The 17,823-nt window shown below is 45.0% G+C and overlaps 1 protein-coding gene across 1 annotated transcript; it reads left to right on the forward strand.

The window, feature by feature from the left end:
* Positions 1-386: 386 nt before the first annotated feature.
* Positions 387-5,470, forward strand: LOC123427276 (caffeoylshikimate esterase-like). Its single transcript, XM_045111283.1, has 7 exons — positions 387-686; positions 790-883; positions 973-1,005; positions 3,930-4,076; positions 4,154-4,284; positions 4,389-4,526; positions 4,808-5,470. Exons 1-7 carry the CDS (start codon positions 666-668, stop codon positions 5,270-5,272), a joined length of 1,029 nt encoding a protein of 342 aa, XP_044967218.1. The 5' UTR covers positions 387-665; the 3' UTR covers positions 5,273-5,470.
* The last annotated feature ends 12,353 nt before the right edge of the window (positions 5,471-17,823 follow it).

Genomic DNA, 17,823 nt, shown 5'->3' on the forward strand with positions numbered 1-17,823 from the left:
CCTTGAACTCCCGATGTCCACAGTTCATCGACGCCCCCGTCTAGAGATTCCGTTTCCCGGTCTAGACAAAATGAACGAGAAAAAGAGGATGACTGAAAATGAGCTCCGCCAGGAACTCAAAACGGAACCAAAAGAAAACCACACCGTCTCTCCTCCCCTAGCCGGTCCCACCTCGGTCGTCACACGTGTCACGATCTGGTTATCGATCGGACGGTTGGAGAGCGCCCGTTCGGAACGCTCGAAAGCAAGCGTTCTCTTTGTAGTAACCGGAAACAAACTCACTTACCTGACGGATCCGAACGGGACAGTAATACAAACTCCTAATCCGATCCGGTCTCTGAGCCACCACCGTCGGGGGTCATCATAACTCATAAATACGTCACCTCGCGGCCAGGCTCCGCGCAGGCAGATTTAGGTGTCTCGTCTCCGTCCGTCCTCCCGTCACCGGCCAGCACAGGGTACGCACGCTAGCACCACTGTCTTCAGCGGCACCAGAGAATCCAACCTACGCGACCCAACCCTCACCTGCTCTGCCCCATCGCTCCTCGCCGGCCTCCACCCGTACTTCCCCTCCATCCATCCACCTCCCTTACCTTCTTCCCAGCTCTTCACGCCGCCGCTCCCCTACGTGCCCTCCCCCTTCGCGCAAAGCCTCCAGCTCCAGGATGGACGTCGAATACCACGAGGTGATTCTTGGCCCCGCACTACATTGCATGCGATTGCTCTTCGATTCGTTCCGCTGCTTGGTTTCCAATCAATCTGGTCGATCGATGTCGTTTGTTTTGGCAGGAGTACGTGAGGAACTCGAGCGGGGTGCAGCTCTTCACCTGCGGATGGCTGCCGGCCTCCACATCGCCCAAGGCACTCGTCTTCCTCTGCCACGGTACGGAGTAATTAAGATTTACTAGTTTGCTTCGCTTCCTCAGTTCATCTCATGCCATGTCTGTTATGTTAACACAATTCGTTATCCAGGTTACGGCATGGAATGCAGCGGCTTCATGAGAGGTGTGTATGATCTATGCTTGCTTGATCCAATATTTCTGTTCCATATACTTGTTTCTCATTTTACTTGCCTTCTTTGTATAAACGACGACGAAGAATAGCGTGTCATAGAGGCAATCTTGTTTTGCATGTGAACACCTTCAAACTTCTCTATAAGTATGTCCGGCTAGTACACGGATGAACTACACAAAAGGTTTCACGAGCGGTTTGTGTTGGCATAGGTAGCATAGTATTCTCCTTCGATGCTGTTCATAGTCTCCGATCCAGAGGCATTAATTGCTGGGTTCAGATGAATGCACTAGCTATACTGCCAGGGTCTCCAAAAATACTGACTCATGGTCCAGTGGCGTCCATAGCCGGGAAGAAACCTTACCCTGAGACCCCTCTGCCTCTGGTTAAGAGCATTGCACAGTACACATCTGCGGTAGTGCCGCTTACAGCTTACTCTAGTAGTCCTGCTGGTACAGCACTAGTTACCATCAGTTAATAGATGAAAAATGTACTCTCGAGCAAACACACACACAGAGAGCGTCTACATAAAATGGACGTAATAGTTCATTTACTACACGCATTTACACACACAGTACACAATTCTGGTGGCGGTGTTTAATCTCTTGGATGTTTCTGTCTTAGTCTTGTGTCTTGACGCCAGCAAGAAGACGATAACTAGCAAACTGACGCTAGTTGTTGTCCCTCTGTTCATCAGTTTGGGTTCAACGTACCTTACCTGTGGGGTCACAGTAATTGTAGTTACTGTCTTTGTCCACGTGCATATAATGCACGCGCGTACTGCAAAGTCTGACGATTTGACTAACCAAATACTCCCTCCGTTCCTAAATATAAGACCTTTTAGAGATTGTATTATAAACTACATACGGATGTACATAGACATATTTTAGAGTATAGATTCACTCATTTTGCTTCGTATGTAGTCTCCTAGTGAAATCCCTAAAATGTCTTATATTTTGGAACGCAGGGAGTAGTATATCTTAGTTTATCATTAAAATAATATCTCTGGATTCATTTATGGATAGAGTTTCTAATCATATTATTTATACATAACATATGACACATATTATGACGTTTGAGACCCGTTTAAGGGGTCCGGCTGGGTTGATTTTTTTGTGACCGATCGATGATTAGACGGCTTGTCCGGCGTTTGAGGCGGGTTTGAAGGGTTGGTTCTTGATGCTCTAACCGCGAACTCTTCATCACCCAACCAACCATTTCATAAAGTGTCTTAATACTTTAAGCCTCAATTAAGGGAATGCACTGAATAAGCAATCTTCTAACCAGTGGCTGATGGATGTATACCTTAATTAGCTAAGATTGAGATGGACTGATGGTTGATATACCAGAATAGGGGTGGCACTGCAGTAATTTTTGGTCATTTAATAGACTGATGCACGCATTTAAAAGCCGACCCGGGCAGGCAGAGATCTCAATTCAGAGCACCTGTCCTAATTAACATCCCTGTTGTAGTATCTGCTGCACCTGCCCTAGTAATTAAATTTTTAATCAGTTATTAGTGTACTCCCTGTTACACTGTGTGCACGCATATAAAATCTGTTGGTTCACCTGTCCTGATTAACATACCTGTTCTTTCTGCAAAAGCCTCGTAGCACCAACCCCTACTAATCCAAATGGCTGTCCTAGTCAACCTATGAGCCATCTTGGAATTTTTATGTGGACTGCTGTACATTCGGTCCAGAAGAAAAGCATGAACCAAGAATGAGTATCAGTGTAACATTTGAACCAAGTAGGGCAATTCCCATCAAGCTTGTACAACAGGAGACTGTTTTGCATGAATTTCAAGCTTGTACAACAAAGTGATGTACAGATTCCTGAACGACCATACCCAAAAAAAAAAACATGTGGACGAAATGAAGATGATTTTTTCTTTTTTGTAATTAAAAAAATTTAAAATGATGTAATTTTGCTAAACTTTACCCAAAGTAAGCCTTTTTTTTCATCTTGGGGTGTCACTCTCATCATCCCTCTGCATGCTTCCACATCTGGGCCTTACCCAAGTCGTGGACACGGGTGTTGGATACATGTCCCTTTCGCCCATGAGGGTTTTATAGGTGAGCTGCCTCCACCATCAATAGATCGCCACACCGTCCCCATCCACCATTAACCACTGGCGTCGGCTCCACGGGCGCCTTGTTGGCCGCGTCGGATTCACAGATCTTATTAGAACAGCGGCGTCTGCTTTTAATTCGACTGACGGTACTTGAGACTTGATACCGTATACCCTAGCGCTGGCGGCGTCCCATTCCGCCGGAGTAGCTCGATCGCCATTAACAGCGACCAACTACCTCTTGGTCCCCCGCCGCCGCCCCCACCTCCGGCGAGCAACATTTCAGGCACCATGAAGCGTGGCTGGAACTCGCTGCGTGTGGACGTGCCCACACGCTACAGCGTGCGTGCGTACTCGAGCGGCGCCCTGGTCCTTCACGGGCGTAGTTAGGGTTCCAGCGCTTACAATGCGTATGCATCGAGGAAATTTATTGTGACCGCTACAGGTTAGCTGCCGTTCCAGTGCACTATTGCTTGCTAAACTGAGTAGAGGTTGGAGAGGATGATGGATGCACATTGTCCACTCTGGCCGCAATCAAAAATTGGGTATGGTATAGACTATAGAGGAGGAATGGGGTAGATTAGATATGACCCCATCTAGTGGACGAGTACTATAGTGCTCCGGTTAGAGTGGTGGTCCTCTGTCTGACTGTCTTTGATTAACAGCTGTTTGGTAAGGCTAGTGGGAAATCGGGTTTTCCTTCAAGCCCAAACTTTAGCGGCTTTTGGGTGGCGTACTTGAGTTTCAGTTAAAATGAATGAATGTGAGAATGTCAGTGACATTTCTCGGCCTACATGATCTAGCAGTAGTATCACTAACGACTGATGGGAATACTACTATCTGGCAGCATGCGGGGTGCGGCTGGCGGCGGCCGGGTACGGCGTGTTCGGGATGGACTACGAAGGGCACGGCAAGTCCATGGGCACCCGCTGCTACATCCGCAGCTTCCACCGCCTCGTCGACGACTGCGACCGATTCTACAAGTCCATCTGCGGTACTGTACCACTTTCTTCCTTTCAACGAGAAAAGAAAATGTATCTTATTTTTAACCGTCGCGTGGAACTCGTGCAGACCTGGAAGAGTACAGGAACAAGAGCAGGTTCCTCTACGGCGAGTCCATGGGCGGCGCGGTGGCGCTGCTGCTGCACAGGAAGGACCCCACGTTCTGGGACGGCGCCGTCCTCGTCGCGCCCATGTGCAAGGTCGAGCACGAGCATGAGATGAATGATTTTCCTTTTAGTTTCTTCTCCCGCCATGGCATGCATTTCTCTCAACTGACATTGTATTTGCAATGCGCCAAATTCAGATATCGGAGAAGGTGAAGCCGCACCCGCTGGTTATCACCGCCCTGACGCAGGTGGAGGACGTGATACCCAAGTGGAAGATCGTCCCGACCAAGGACGTCATCGATGCCGCCTTCAAGGACCCCGACAAGCGCGAAAAGGTCGGTGAGATCAAATCCCCCCTTCTTCAGTTCTTCTTCTTCTTCAGAGTTCAGACATCCTACCCGCAAAAAAAAAGGAGTTCAGACATCCTAGTTTCAGTCGTGTCATCATGGGAGGCAGCCTGAATTTTCATTTCCCAGTGTCCAGAATGCCAGTCAGAAGCAAGCCATAGATAGATCTTTATTTTTCCAGCACCGAAACCATGCTATAGTACTAGTGCATTTTGCATTGTACTACTAGAGAAGCTAATCTGATCTTGTGTTTGTGCCATGCGGAGCAGATCAGGAAGAACAAGCTGATCTACCAGGACAAACCGCGGCTCAAGACGGCGCTGGAGATGCTCAGGACCAGCATGTACGTGGAGGGCAGCCTATCCAAGGTGAAGCTGCCCTTCTTGGTCCTGCACGGCGAGGCCGACACCGTGACGGACCCGGAGGTGAGCCGCGCGCTCTACGAGCACGCCGCCAGCACGGACAAGGCCATCAAGCTCTACCCGGGGATGTGGCACGGCCTCACCGCCGGCGAGCCGGACGAGAACGTTGAGGTCATCTTCGCCGACATCATCGCGTGGCTCAATGCGCGCAGACGCGTCTGGACGCTGGAGGAGCGCCTGACGAAGATGCTGGCAGCGCCCAAGAATCTCGACGCCGACGAGAAAGACCACGGCTCCACGGTGCCTCGGCGGCGGCGTGGGGGTTTCCTCTGCGGGCTCACCGGTCGGACGCATCATCACTCAGAAATGTAGCATGCATGTAACATAATGCTACGAGATCTGATCAGCGACTTGATCACTTGTGGCGCACCTACTAGGAACAATGGCGAATAAGGGGCGGATGTGGGAGTAACACTCGTTGTAACATAAATAGAGGCAGACATATCATTCCCTTCCCTCCATTGCAGTGAACATTTGCTCAATAGGTAAATCGTTTTCTTCTTTTCTTTACTTTTATACAAAAGTATTTGCTTGATAGAAGCAATTGAAGTGCTACACCTGATAAGGCTCATTTTCTCGAAAAGGGGAATAACCTCCGACCTATACATCCAAAGATGCACACATCATATATTATTCAGAAAATAAATTGAGTCAATTACACTCGTGGTGTTAGAATTTGACATAACCAGTCACTTTAATGCTAGAACTTGTGCTATACATTGAACCGGTATAATAACTTGGCTCGAAGATGCAACTTCTTAGAATTGAATGGGCTTGACCCATGTACAAAATTCTGAAATCTCAACTTGAGCCCATAAATAAAATGACAAGTGGTAGTGTGGTGGTGCTAAAGTTTAGTCCCATACCACAAGTGGAGGAAATGTTGGACCTCTTTATATAGTGAGTTCTCCCCACTACTCTAAGTGTGTGTTGAGAAGAGAAAGGAGAGAACCACACGCGCGCGCTCGCTCGCCTCGCCGGGCGTGCGACATGCGCGTGAATGGTCCGATGCCTTGCGGGGGCGCGGCTACCTTCCGAGTTAAAATCTAAATCTAGTACACTTGATGATTATATTGAACAAACACCCGAGGAAGTCCATGAGAAGGATAACGATGAAACTCGGCCATACTCCCAAGTCTATTGAAGAGGCATATGCGTCTCCAGATGTAGATGATTGGAAAGAAGCTGTTCATAATGAGATGGACTCAGTATTTTTCTAATGGAACTTGGGAGTTAACTGAACGACCTTATGGTTGTAAATGGGTGTTCAAAAAGAAGTTAAGGCCTGATGATACCATTGATAAGTACAAGGCGCGACACTCATAAAGAAGGCGAAGATTACTTTGACACCTATTCATTCGGGTGCTACTTTTTGAAAGAACTTTGACTCATGCAGGATTTGTCATTAATGAGGCTGATAGGTGTGTCTACTATCGCCATGGTGGAGGCAATAGTGTCATATTATGTTTGTATGTGGATGACATATTGATCTTTGGTACAAACATTGTTGTGATCAATGAGGTCAAGACTTTTCTATCAAAGAGTTTTGACATGAAAGATCTGGGAGAAGCTGATGTGATCCTAAACATCAAACTTATTAAGGATGAGAGTGGGATTACTCTAACGCAATCTCACTATGTTGAGAAGGTCTTGAGCCGTTTCGGCTTTATGGATAGCAAGCCTTCTCCAACACCTTATGATCCCAGCGTGACACTTAGAAAGAACAAGAAAGAAACGAGAGAGTAATTAAGATACTCTCAAATTGTCGGTTCACTCATGTACCTAGCTAGTGCTACAAGACCATACATCTCTTTTGTTGTGAGGAAACTGAGTAGGTTCATGTCCAACTCGGGTAATGATCATTGGCATGCACTAGAAAGGGTTTTGCACTATCTGAGAGGTACTATGAGTTATGGAATTCACTATTCAGGGCACTCCGCTGTGCTAGAAGGATATAGTGATTCAAATTGGATCTCTGATGTTGATGTACTCTACGCTACAAGTGGGTATGTATTTACTCATGGAGGTGGTGTAGTGCCATGGAGGTCTTGCAAGCAAACCATATTGACAAGGTCAACTACGGAAGCAAAACTAACTGCGTTAGGCACATCCACTGTAGAGCAAGAATGGCTGCGTGAACTCTTAATGGACTTGCCTGTGGTTGAAAAACCTGTACCGGCTCTTCTTATGAATTGTGACAACCAAACGGTTATCGCTAAAGTGAATAATTCTAAGGATAACGCGAAGTCATCAAGACACGTGAAGAGACGTTTAAAATCTGTCAGGAAGTTGAGAAACTCCGGAGTAATAACTATTACGTATATTCAAACAGACAAAAACCTGGCATATCCTTTTACAAAGGGACTATCAGGTAATGTGATAGATAGTGCATCTAGGGAGATGGGTATGAGACCCATAGATGTTACACCATAGTAGTAACCCAACCTTTGTGATCAGAGATCCCGTGAATTTGGACCTGGGAAGAACAATCTATTGTTTAACACAGGAGAGTAATAAGTGACCGTCTTTAAGTGAAGATGCAAAACTCTCAGAGCTGTAAGGCTTAAGTACTGCTAGGCAGCTTGGCAACATGCCTTAATGTGATTCTATTGGCTATTATAGCAAAGATGTTGTCCTGTAGAACAATCTTGAAAGAACACACCTATATGAGCTCCGATTGTAAACATCGCAACCTAGGAGATTTGGATAATCTCTAGTAAGCTCACGAAGAGACCAGGGAGTACGACGTATATGCTCCAAACCGCGAGGTAGCCTACTGATACGTCCATTTTGCATCATGCTTTCATGTTGATATTTATTGCTTCTTGGGCTGTTATATTACTTGTGGTAACATATTTATGCGTGTTCTCTCTTATTTTGCAAGGATTATTTGAAGAGGGAGAATTCAGGCAGCTGGAATTCTGGACTGGAAAAGGAGCAAATCCTAGTCCACTATTCTACACATCTCCAAATGCCCTGAAAATTTACGTGGATTTTTTCTGGAATATATTAAAAATACTGGGCGAAAGAACTACCAAAGGGGGGCCACCAGGGCCCCACAAGCTTGCCCACCGCCACCACCCCCCTTGTGGCGCAGGGCAGGCTTGTGGGCTGCCTGAAGGCCCACTAGCCCCCATCTTTTGCTATATGAAGCGTCCTGGTCTGGAAAAAATCAATCGGGAGATTTTTCGTGGTTTCGCCGCCGCCACGAGGCGGAACTTGAGCAGATCCAATCTAGAGCTCCGGCAGGACGATCCTGCCGGGGAAACTTCCCTCCCGGAGGGGGAAATCATCGCCATCGTCATCACCAACACTCTTCTCGTCGGAGGGGAGGCATCTTCATCAACATCTTCATCAGCACCATCTCCTCTCCAATCCCTAGTTCATCTCTTGTAATCAATCTTCGTCTCGCAACTCCGATTGGTACTTGTAAGGTTGCTAGTAGTGTTGATTACTCTTTGTAGTTGATGCTAGTTGGATTACTTGGTGGAAGAGTTTATGTTCAGATCCTTGGTGCTATCATTACACCTCTGGTCATGATTATGATTATGTCTTGTGAGTAGTTACTTTTGTTCCTGAGGACATGGGATAAGTCATGTTAATAATAGTCATGTGAATTTGATATTCATTCGGTATTTTGATATGTTGTATGTTGTTTTTCCTCTAGTGGTGTTATGTGAACGTTGACTACATAACACTTCACCATATTTGGGCCTAGAGGAAGGCATTGGGAAGTAGTAAGTAGATGATGGGTTGCTGGAGTGACAGAAGCTTAAACCCCAGTCTATGCGCTGCTTCGTGAGGGGCTGATTTGGATCCACTAGTTTAATGCTATGGTTAGACTTTGTCTTAATTCTTCTTTTGTAGTTGCGGATGCTTGCGAGAGAGGTTAATCATAAGTGGGATGCTTGTCCAAGTAAGGGCAGTACCCAAGCGCCGGTCCACCCACATATCAAACTATCAAAGTAACGAACACGAATCATATGAACATGATGAAACTAGCATGACAGAAATTCCCGTGTGTCCTCGGGAGCGTTTTTCCTCCTATAAGACTTTGTTCAGGCTTGTCCCTTGCTGCAAAATGTATTGGACCACTTGCTGCACCGTTGCTACTACTTGTTACTTGTTACTCTTTGCTTGCTACGTTTCACCTCGCTACACCATCACTTGTTACCGCTACTTTTAGTGCTTGCAGTTATTACCTTGCTGAAATCCGTTTATCAGAGCCTTCTGCTCCTCGTTGGGTTCGACTCTCTTACTTATCGAAAGGACTACGATTGATCCCCTATACTTGTGGGTCATCAAGAATCTTTTCTGGCGCCATTGCCGGGGAGTGAAGCGCCTTTGGTAAGGAAACATTTTTATACTGTGCTGAAATTTATTGTCACTTGTCACTATGGAAACTCTTCCTTTGAGGAGTTTGTTCGGGGTATCTTCACCACGAACGGAAGCATGAGGAGTTGCTCCTCAACCTGAGGTACCTACTGAAAATATCTTTTATGAAATTACTTTGGGTATGCTTGAGAAACTGCTAGCTAATCCTTTTATAGGAGATGGATCTTCACATCCAGACTTTCATCTAATCTATGTAGATGAAGTTTGTGGTTTATTTAAGCTTGCAGTTTTGCCCGAGGATGAGGTAAAGAAGAAAGTCTTTCCTTTATCTTTGAAGGATAAGGCGTTGACATGGTATAGGCTATGTGATGATGCTGGATCATGGGGCTACAATCGGTTGAAATTGGAATTTCATCAAAAGTTCTATCCTATGCATTTAGTACACCGTGATCGGAACTTTATTTATAACTTTTGGCCTCGTGACAGGGAAAGCATAGCTCAAGCTTTGGGAAGGCTTAAATCAATGCTATATTCATGCCCCAATCATGAGCTCTCGAGAGAAATAATCACTCAAAACTTTTATGCTCGGCTTTCTCATGAAGATCATACCATGCTTAACACTTCTTTTGCTGGTTCTTTTATGAAGAAGGATATTGATCACAAGTGGAATTTATTGGAGAGAATCAAACGCAACTCTGAAGATTGGGAGCTGGAGGAAGGTAAGGACTCAGGTATGAATTTCCAGTTTGATTGCATTAAATCTTTTGTTGAGACAAACACTTCTAGAGATTTTAGCGCTAAGTATGGACTTGACTCTGAGATAGTAGCTTCTCTATGTGAATCTTTTGCTGCTCATATTGATCTTCCCAAAGAGAAGTGGTTTAAATATCATCCTCCTGTAGAAAGCAACATAGCCAAAATCAATCTAGTCGAGGAGAAAATCATAGCTTTTAGTGATCTTGTTGTTCCTTGTTCTTACACTGAGAAACCACCATAACCTCCTAGGATAAAGGATTGTTCTAAAGCTCCAACTGTGATACTGTTGGGAAACGTCGCATGGGAAACAAAAAATTTCCTACGCGCACGAAGACCTATCATGGTGATGTCCATCTACGAGAGGGGATGAGTGATCTACGTACCCTTGTAGATCATACAGCAGAAGCGTTAGTGAACGCGGTTGATGTAGTGGAACGTCCTCACGTCCCTCGATCCGCCCCACGAACCGTCCCGCGATCAGTCCCACGATCTAGTGCCGAACGGACGGCACCTCCGCGTTCAGCACACGTACAGCTCGACGATGATCTCGGCCTTCTTGATCCAGCAAGAGAGACGGAGAGGTAGAAGAGTTCTCCGGCAGCGTGACGGCGCTCTGGAGGTTGGTGATGATCTTGTCTCATCAGGGCTCCGCCCGAGCTCCGCAGAAACGCGATCTAGAGGTAAAACCGTGGAGATATGTGGTCGGGCTGCCGTGGCAAAGTTGTCTCAAATCAGCCCTAAAACCCCACTATATATAGGAGGAGGAGGGGGGAGACTTGCCTTGGTGTCCAAGGACTCCCAAGGGAGTCGGCCGAGCCAAGGGGGAAGGTCTCCCCCTCCCAAACCGAAATCTACTTGGTTTGGAAGGTGGAGTCCTTCTTCCCTTTCCCACCTCCTTCTTTTTTTTCCTTTCCTCTTTGATTTTCTTCCCAATGCGCATAGGCCTCTCTTGGGCTGTCCCACCAGCCCACTAAGGGCTGGTGCACCACCCCCAAGGCCTATGGGCTTCCCGGGGTGGGTTGCCCCCCCGGTGAACACCCGGAACCCATTCGTCATTCCCGGTACATTCCCGGTAACTCCGAAAACCTTCCGGTAATCAAATGAGGTCATCCTATATATCAATCTTCGTTTCCGGACCATTCCGGAAACCCTCGTGACGTCCGTGATTTCATCCGGGACTCCGAACAACATTCGGTAACCAACCATATAACACAAATACGCATAAAACAACGTCGAATCTTAAGTGTGCAGACCCTGCGGGTTCGAGAACTATGTAGACATGACCCGAGAGACTCCTCGGTCAATATCCAATAGCAGGACCTGGATGCCCATATTGGATCCTACATATTCTACGAAGATCTTATCGTTTGAACCTCAGTGCCAAGGATTCATATAATCCCGTATGTCATTCCCTTTGTCCTTCGGTATGTTACTTGCCCGAGATTCAATCGTCAGTATCCGTATACCTATTTCAATCTCGTTTACCGGCAAGTCTCTTTACTCGTTCCGTAATACAAGATCTCGTAACTTACACTAAGTCACATTGCTTACAAGGCTTGTGTGTGATGTTGTATTACCGAGTGGGCCCCGAGATACCTCTCCGTCACACGGAGTGACAAATCCCAGTCTTGATCCATACTAACTCAACGAACACCTTCGGAGATACCTGTAGAGCATCTTTATAGTCACCCAGTTACGTTGCGTCGTTTGATACACACAAAGCATTCCTCCGGTGTCCGTGAGTTATATGATCTCATGGTCATAGGAACAAATACTTGACACGCAGAAAACAGTAGCAACAAAATGACACGATCACCATGCTACGTCTATTAGTTTGGGTCTAGTCCATCACATGATTCTCCTAATGATGTGATCCCGTTATCAAGTGACAACACTTGCCTATGGCCAGGAAACCTTGACCATCTTTGATCAACGAGCCAGTCAACTAGAGGCTTACTAGGGACAGTGTTTTGTCTATGTATCCACACAAGTATTGTGTTTCCAATCAATACAATTAGAGCATGGATAATAAACGATTATCATGAACAAAGAAATATAATAATAACTAATTTATTATTGCCTCTAGGGTATATTTCCAACAGTCTCCCACTTGCACTAGAGTCAATAATCTAGTTCACATCACCATGTGATTCCAACGAATCCAACACCCATATAGTTATGGGATCTGATCACGTCTTGCCCATGAGAGAGGTTTTAGTCAATGGTTCTGAAACTTTCAGATCCGTGTGTTCTTTAAAAATCTTTATGTCATCTTATAGATGCTGCTACTATGTGCTATTCGGAAAATACTCCAAATATCTACTCTACTATACGAATCCGTTTCACTACTCATAGTTATTCGGATTAGTGTCAAAGCTTGCATCGACGTAACCCTTTACGACGAACTCTTTAACCACCTCCATAATCGAGAAAAATTCCTTAGTCCATCAGTTACTAAGGATAAATTTTGACCGCTGCTAGTGATTCAATCATGGATCACTCTCTGTACCTCTCAACAGACTTGCTGCAAGGCACACATCAGGTGCGGTACTCAGCATGGCATACTTTAGAGTCTACGGCTAAGGCATAGAAGACGACCTTCGTCTATTCTCTTTATTCTGCCGTGGTCGGGTTTTGAGTCTTACTCAAATTCACACCTTACAACGCAACCAAGAACTTCTTCTTTGCTGATCTATTTTGAACTCCTTCAAAACTTGTCAAGGCATGCATCTTGTTGAAACTTTCATTAAGCGCTTTTGATCTATCTCCATAGATCTTTGATGCTCAACGTTCAAGTAGCTCAATCCAGGTATTCCTTTGAAAACTCCTTTCAAACAACCTTGTATGCTTTACAGAAATTCTACATTACTTCTGATCCACAATATGTCAACCACATATACTTATCAGAAATTCTATAGTGCTCCCACTCACTTCTTTGGAAATACAAGTTTCTCATAAACCTTGTACAAACCCAAAATCCTTGATCATCTCATCAAAGTGTATATTCCAACTCCGAGATGCTTGCACCAGTCCATTTAAGGATCACTGGAGCTTGCATACTTGCTATTATCTTTAGGATCGACAAAACCTCCTGGTTGTATCACATACAATGTTTGCTCAAGGAAACCGTCGAGGAAACAATGTTTTGACATCCTACGTGCAATATTTCATAAATAATGCAGCAACTACTAACATAATTCTAACAAACTTTTAGCATCGCTACGAGTGAGAAAGTCTCATCATAGTCAACTGTTTGATCTTGTCGGAAACATCTTTGCGACAAGTCGAGCTTTTCTTAATAGTGACTTATCACTATCATCGTCTGTCTTCCTTTTAAAGATCCATCTTTACTCAATAGTCCTATGACCATCAAGTAGTTCTTCCAAAGTCTACACTTTGTTTCCATACATGGATCCTCTCTCGGATTTCATGGCCTCTAGCCATTTGTCGGAATCCGGGCCCACCATTGCTTTCTCCATAACTCGTAGGTTCATTGTTGCTCAACAACATGACCTCCAAGACAGGGTTACCGTACCACTCTGTAGTAGTACGTGACCTTGTCAACCTACGAGGCTTGTAGTAACTTGATCCGATACTCGATGATCACCATCATCAGCTTTCACTTCAATTGGTGTAGGCGCCACAGGAACAACTTCCTGCGCCCTGCTACACACTGGTCGAAGTGATGGTTCAATAAACTCATCAAGTTCTACTACCCTCCCACTCAATTCTTTCGAGAGAAACCTTTCCTCGAGAAAGGATCCGTTTCTAGAAACAAACACTTTGCTTTCGGATATGAGATAGGAGATGTACCCAACTGTTTTGGATATCCTATGAAGATGCATTTATCCGCTTTGGATTCGAGCTTATCAGACTGAAACTTTTTCACATAAGTGTCGAAACCCCAAACTTTCAAGAAACGACAGTTTAGATTTCTCTAAACCTCAGTCTATACTGTGTCATCTCAACGGAAATACGTGGTGCCCTATTTAAAGTGAATGCGGTTGTCTCTGATGCTTAACCCATAAACGATAGTGGTAATTCGATAAGAGACATCATAGCATGCACCATACCAAATAGTGTGTGGCTATAACGTTCAGACACATCATCACACTATGATGTTCTAGGTGGCATGAACTGCAAAAAAATTTCCACATAGTCTTAACTGCGTACCAAAACTCGTAACTCAGATATTTATTTCTATGATCATATCGTAGACAGTTTATCCTCTTGTTACGACGAACTTCACTCCGAAACAGAATTGAACTTTTCAATATTTCAGACCTGTGATTCATTAAGCAAATACTCTAGTATCTACTCAAATCGTCATTGAAGTAAGAACATAATGATATCCACTGCGTGCCTCAGCACCCATTGGACTGCATACATCAAAATGTATCACTTCCAACAAGTTACTATCTTATTTCATCTCAATGAAAACAAGGCCTTGCTCATGTGGTATGATTTGCATGTCACTAGTGATTCAAAATCAAGTGAATATAAAGATCCATCAGCATGGAGCCTCTTCATGCAATTTATAATAACATGACTCAAGCGGCAGTGCCACAAGTAAGTGGTACTATCATCATTACCTCGTATCTTTTGGCACCAATATTATGAACATGTGTAACACTACGATCGAGATTCAATAAACCATTGAAGGTGATTATTCAAGCAAATAGAGTAACCATTACTCTCTTTAAATGAATAATCGTATTGCAATAAACACGATCCAATCATGTTCATGCTTAACGCAAGCACCAAATAACAATTATTTAGGTTTAACACCAATCCCGATGGTAGAGGGAGCGTGCGACGTCTTGATCATATCAATCTTGGAAACACTTCCAACACGTATCGTCACCTCGCCTTTAGCTAGTCTCCGTTTATTCCGTAGCTATCATTTCGTGTTACTAATCACTTAGCAACCGAACCGGTATCCAATACCCTCATGCTACTAGGAGTACTAGTAAAGTACACATCATGTATATCAAATATACTTCTTTCGACTCTTGCCAGCCTACTTATCTACCAAGTATCTAGAGTTGCTCTGCCTCAGTGACTGTTCCCCTCATTACAGAAGCACTTAGTCTCAGGTTTGGGTTTAATCTTGGGTCTCTTCATTAGTGCAGCAACTGTTTTGCCGTTTCACGAAGTATCCCTTCTAGCCCTTGCCTTTCTCGAAACTTAGTGGTTTTACTAACCATCAACTATTGATGTTCCTTCTTGATTTCTACTCTCGCAGTGTCAAACATCACGAATCACTCAAAGATCATTGTATCTATCCTTGATATGTTATAGTTCATCACGAAGCTCTCACAACTTGGTGGCAGTGACTTTGGAGAACTATCACTATCTTATCTGGAAGATTAACTCCCACTTGATTCAAGCTATTGTCGTAATCAGACAATCTGAGCACACGCTCAACGATTGAGCTTTTCTCCTTTACTTTGTGGACAAAGAATCTTGTCGGAGGTCTCGTACCTCTTAACAAGGGCACAAGCATGAAATCACAATTTCATCTCTTTAGACATCACTTATGTTCCGTGACGTTTCAAAACGTTTTCGGCGCCTTGCTTCTAAGCCATTAAGTATTTTTGCACTGAACTATCGTGTAGTCATCAGAAACGTGTATGTCGGATGTTCACAGCATCCACAGACAACGCTCGAGGTGTAGCACACCGAGTGGTGCATTAAGGACATAAGCCTTCTGCGCAGCAACGAGGACAATCCTCGGTTTTACAGACTTAGTCTGCAAAGTTTGCTACTATCAACTTTCAACTAAATTTTCTCTAGGAACATATAAAAAAAGTAGAGCTATAGTGCAAGCTACATCGTAATTTGCAAAGACCATTAGACTATGTTCATGACAATTAGTTCAATTAATCATATTACTTAAGAACTCTCACTCAAAAAGTACATCTCTCTAGTCATTTGAGTGGTACATGATCCAAATCCACTATCTCAAGTCCGATCATCACGTGAGCCGAGAATAGTTTCAGTGGTAAGCATCTCTATGCTAATCATATCAACTATACGATTCATGCTCGACCTTTCGGTCTCATGTGTTCCGAGGCCATGTCTGCACATGCTAGGCTCGTCAAGATTAACCCGAGTGTTCCGCGTGTGCAACTGTTTTGCACCCGTTGTATGTGAACGTTGAGTCTATCACACCCGATCATCACGTGGTGTCTCGAAACGAAGAACTGTCGCAACGGTGCATAGTCGGGGAGAACACAATTTCGTCTTGAAATTTTAGTGAGAGATCACCTCATAATGCTACCGTCGTTCTAAGCAAGATAAGGTGCATAAAGGATTAACATCACATGCAATTCATAAGTGACATGATATGGCCATCATCACGTGCTTCTTGATCTTCATCACCAAAGCACCGGCACGATGTTCCTGTCACCGGCGTCACACCATGATCCCCATCATCATGATCTCCATCAACGTGTCGCCATTGGGGTTGTCGTGCTACTCATGCTATTACTACTAAAGCTACGTCCTAGCAATATAGTAAACGCATCTGCAAGCACAAACGTTAGTTTAAAGACAACCCTATGGCTCCTGTCGGTTGCCGTACCATCGACGTGCAAGTCGATATTAACTATTACAACATGATCATCTCATACATCCAATATATCACATCACATTGTTGGCCATATCACATCACAAGCATACCCTGCAAAAACAAGTTAGACGTCCTCTAATTTTGTTGTTGCATGTTTTACGTGGTGACCACGGGTATCTAGTAGGATCACATCTTACTTACGCAAACACCACAACAGAGATATATGAGTTGCTATTTAACCTCATCCAAGGACCTCCTCGGTCAAATCCGATTCAACTAAAGTTGGAGAAACCGACACTTGCCAGTCATCTCTGAGCAACGGGGTTACTCGTATCGATGAAACCAGTCTCTCGTAAGCGTACAAGTAATGTCGGTCCAAGCCGCTTCAATCCAACAATACCGCGGAATCAAGAAAAGACTAAGGAGGGAAGCAAAACGCACATCACCGCCCACAAAAACTTTTGTGTTCTACTCGAGAAGACATCTACGCATGAACCTAGCTCATGATGCCACTGTTGGGAAACGTCGCATGGGAAACAAAAATTTTCCTACGCGCACGAAGACCTATCATGGTGATGTCCATCTACGAGAGGGGATGAGTGATCTACGTACCCTTGTAGATCGTACAGCAGAAGCGTTAGTGAACGCGGTTGATGTAGTGGAACGTCCTCACGTCCCTCGATCCGCCCCGCGAACCGTCCCGCGATCAGTCCCACGATCTAGTGCCGAACGGACGGCACCTCCGAGTTCAGCACATGTACAGCTCGACGATGATCTCGGCCTTCTTGATCCAGCAAGAGAGACGGAGAGGTAGAAGAGTTCTCCGGCAGCGTGACGGCGCTCCGGAGGTTGGTGATGATCTTGTCTCATCAGGGCTCCGCCCGAGCTCCGCAGAAACGCGATCTAGAGGTAAAACCGTGGAGATATGTGGTCGGGCTGCCGTGGCAAAGTTGTCCTAAATCAGCCCTAAAACCCCACTATATATAGGAGGAGGAGGGGGGAGACTTGCCTTGGGGTCCAAGGACTCCCAAGGGAGTCGGCCGAGCCAAGGGGGAAGGTCTCCCCCTCCCAAACCGAAATCTACTTGGTTTGGAAGGTGGAGTCCTTCTTCCCTTTCCCACCTCCTTCTTTTTTTTCCTTTCCTCTTTGATTTTATTCCCAATGCGCATAGGCCTCTATTGGGCTGTCCCACCAGCCC

This window comes from Hordeum vulgare, chromosome 2H (assembly GCF_904849725.1).
Source record: "Hordeum vulgare subsp. vulgare chromosome 2H, MorexV3_pseudomolecules_assembly, whole genome shotgun sequence".
In the NCBI taxonomy this organism is placed as follows: domain Eukaryota; kingdom Viridiplantae; phylum Streptophyta; class Magnoliopsida; order Poales; family Poaceae; genus Hordeum; species Hordeum vulgare.

Excerpts from the sequence above, each read along its gene's own strand:
- LOC123427276 (XM_045111283.1), top strand. The coding sequence starts at position 666 with ATGGACGTCGAATACCACGAG. Across the intron at positions 687-789 it reads TGGACGTCGAATACCACGAG|GAGTACGTGAGGAACTCGAG; the intron begins GTGATTCTTGGC and ends TTGTTTTGGCAG. Across the intron at positions 4,077-4,153 it reads ATTCTACAAGTCCATCTGCG|ACCTGGAAGAGTACAGGAAC; the intron begins GTACTGTACCAC and ends GAACTCGTGCAG.